The 2,756-nt window shown below is 49.7% G+C and overlaps 1 protein-coding gene across 1 annotated transcript in view; it reads left to right on the plus strand.

Annotated features, from left to right (window-relative positions):
* The window catches only part of LOC132571768 (zinc finger protein 24-like), a 3,136-nt gene extending 2,065 nt beyond the window's left edge, over positions 1–1,071 (plus strand). Inside the window, exon 3 of the mRNA XM_060238560.1 lies at positions 962–1,071. Within this exon, the coding sequence (XP_060094543.1) occupies positions 962–1,071 (110 nt within the window). The remainder of the gene's footprint in view (positions 1–961) is intronic.
* Positions 1,072–2,756: the final 1,685 nt, after the last annotated feature.

Raw genomic sequence — 2,756 nt, forward strand, 5'->3', positions numbered from 1 at the left:
GGCACAAGGTGACCCAGTTATCTTCTATGGCAGAGGGGGGATGATGATGAAGATGATACTGGATTTATACCCTGCTCTTCACTCCGAACCTCAGAGTCTCAGAGCGTCTCACAGTCTCCTTTACCTTCCTCCACCACAACAGACACCCTGTGACGTGGGTGGGGCTGAGAGAGCTCTCACAGCAGCTGCCCTTTCAAGGACAATTCCTGCGAGACCTATGGCTGACCCAAGGCCATTCCAGTAGCTGCAAGTGAAAGAGTGGGGAATCAAACCCGGTTCTGCTCCGAGATAAGAGTCCTGTGCACTTAACCACTACACCAAACTGGATTCGAAGCTGGGCCTCCCATATCTCAGTTTGACACTAATGCTGGCTGGGTCTCCCTTCTAACAGGCGCTTCTTTGTGTAAGAGCCAAACAGAAAGTTTCAGGGGTTTTTTTGAGCAGGAACAAACAGGGACGCAGTTCTGGCAGGCTTGGCATCAGGGAGGGTGGTAGCCTAATATGCAAATGAGTTCCTGCTGGGCATTTCCTACAAAAAAGCCCTGTGTGTAATAATGGTGACATCAGGGGGTGTGGCCTATAATGCAAATGAGTTTCTGCGGGGCTTTTTCTATGAAAAAAGCTCTGGAAAGTTTATTTTCCTTCTGTGTGTGTGTGTCTGTGCATGAGAGAAAGAGGGAGGGAGAGACAGAGAGAGTTTCAGAATGGGTAATTCCAGCCATGTTGCCTGTGGTGATACAGCTTCATGTGAGAACGGAGCCGGATTAGAAACATCTTCCAATTTTAAAAACCCCTCCTGGAATCCCTGCTGTTTCACACTGCCATCTCTGGCAGTCCTCCTCAGAACTTATTACAAGTTGCTGTTTCTAAAGTGGCACAGTCCTTGCAGGAGGTTGTACCACCAACACGGAGTTCTTGTGCATTCCCTTTGTGCTAACTGGCTCCTCTTGTGTTGTTCCAGGAATCTCTGGGGATTGGAAGAACCACTTGACTGTGGCACAAAGTGAACTCTTTGACCATGTCTATCGGGAGAATATGCAGGGTGTGAGCATGATCTTCCCATGGGACTGAAGAATCCCAGAGTGTTCTGCATTCTCCACGGAACAGACATGTCATCTGGTTCAGATCTTAGGTTCCCGGACAGTAGGAGACCCCCCCCCCCCCAAATTTTGGAGGTTTCTATCTGCTACTGGTCAGTTGGCCAGCAAGAGAAGTCCTGCCCCCAACAGCAATGTTGGTGTACAGTGTCCCTGATAGGGTTGGGGAAACGCTATGGATAAAACTGGGCTCAAACCATAGAATTCTGTCTAAAAATCACAATGACAATGTCGCTTTCGCATGGCGTCATTACATCAGGGCATCCCCGCCCACTCCTGGACTGCTCCTCATATCTCCCCACCAGTGTGACAATTTCATCTCGCAATCCTATCCAGATCCCTTCTCCCCCAAACCAGGCCCTGATGTTTGCTTTTTGGCTAAGCAAAAAGAACATAAGAACATAAGAGAAGCCATGTTGGATAAAGTCAGTGGCCCATTCAGCCCAACAATCTGTGTCACACAGTGGCCAAAAAAAACAGGTGCCTGCCAGATATTGCCTTAAAACTCAACTTGCATTAGCTGATATTACCACGTTCAGAAACCTTTCAACACTCTCTCATATGGTATCTCGGATGCCCTGGAGATATGAGCTGGGCTGTTACCAGTAAGCTGATGATACCCAGCTCTATCTGCTTATGGATGGCTGCCTGGACTCTGCCCCAGATCAGTTGGGTGAGATGTCACAGGCTGTGGCTGGTTGGTTGCGTCCGAGCCGGCTGAAGTTAGAGCCATCTAAGATGGAAATCCTGTGTCTGGATTGGGGGGAGGGGGGCAGGGAGTGGGATCAGGCTCCCACCCTTCGATGGTACTCCATTAACACCATCGACGGAGCCTGGGGGTAGTCCTGGATGCCACCTTTCTATGGAGGCCCAGGTTACCGCCACTTCAAGGACCGCCTTTTTCCATCTGAGGAGAGCCCGGCAGCTGGCCCCCTCTCTGACACCCTGTGATTTAGCCACAGTGATTCATGCAATGGTCACCTCCAGATTAGACTATTGTAACTCTCTCTACGTGGGGCTACCCTTGACTCTGCTCTGGAAACTCCAGCAGGTGCAGAATGCAGCGGCCAGGCTATTAGCATTGAGGTCTATATGGGCACGAATGTAGCCAGTGCTGCGCAAACTGCATTGGCTCCCTATCGAGTACTGGATCCATTTCAAGGTGTTGGTCCTTACCTATAAGGCCCTACAATCTGGGGCCTGCATATCTTTGGGACCACCTCTCCCTATATGAGCCCCCCAAGGCTTTGAGATCATCTACACAACATCTTCTTGTGATCCCTGGTCCTAAGGATGCTCAGTTGGCATTGAGAGCCAAGGCCTTTTCAATCCGGGCCCCTACCTGGTGGAATGAGCTCCCATTGGAGATCCGGGCCCTGTGGGACTTACCTAAGTTCCACGGGGCCTGTAAGACAGAGGTCTTCCTCCAGGCTTTTAATTTACCGGGCGTCCTCTGAAACCTTCCCCCAGCACTTTACTATCCTTGTGCTTGAGTTGGTCAGGGTCTGAGTGGTATCAATGACCTGAAGCTGTGCTAAGTGGTGTTAACCAGCTGAAGTCATACCAACTGCTGAACTGTGGCTTCTGGCTGTATTATTGTTGGGAGTTATGATCCTCCATTTTTATGTATTATGTTTATGAGATTTTAAAATTTTTGTG

Source organism: Heteronotia binoei, chromosome 5, assembly GCF_032191835.1.
Source record: "Heteronotia binoei isolate CCM8104 ecotype False Entrance Well chromosome 5, APGP_CSIRO_Hbin_v1, whole genome shotgun sequence".
NCBI classification, from domain to species: Eukaryota; Metazoa; Chordata; class Lepidosauria; order Squamata; family Gekkonidae; genus Heteronotia; species Heteronotia binoei.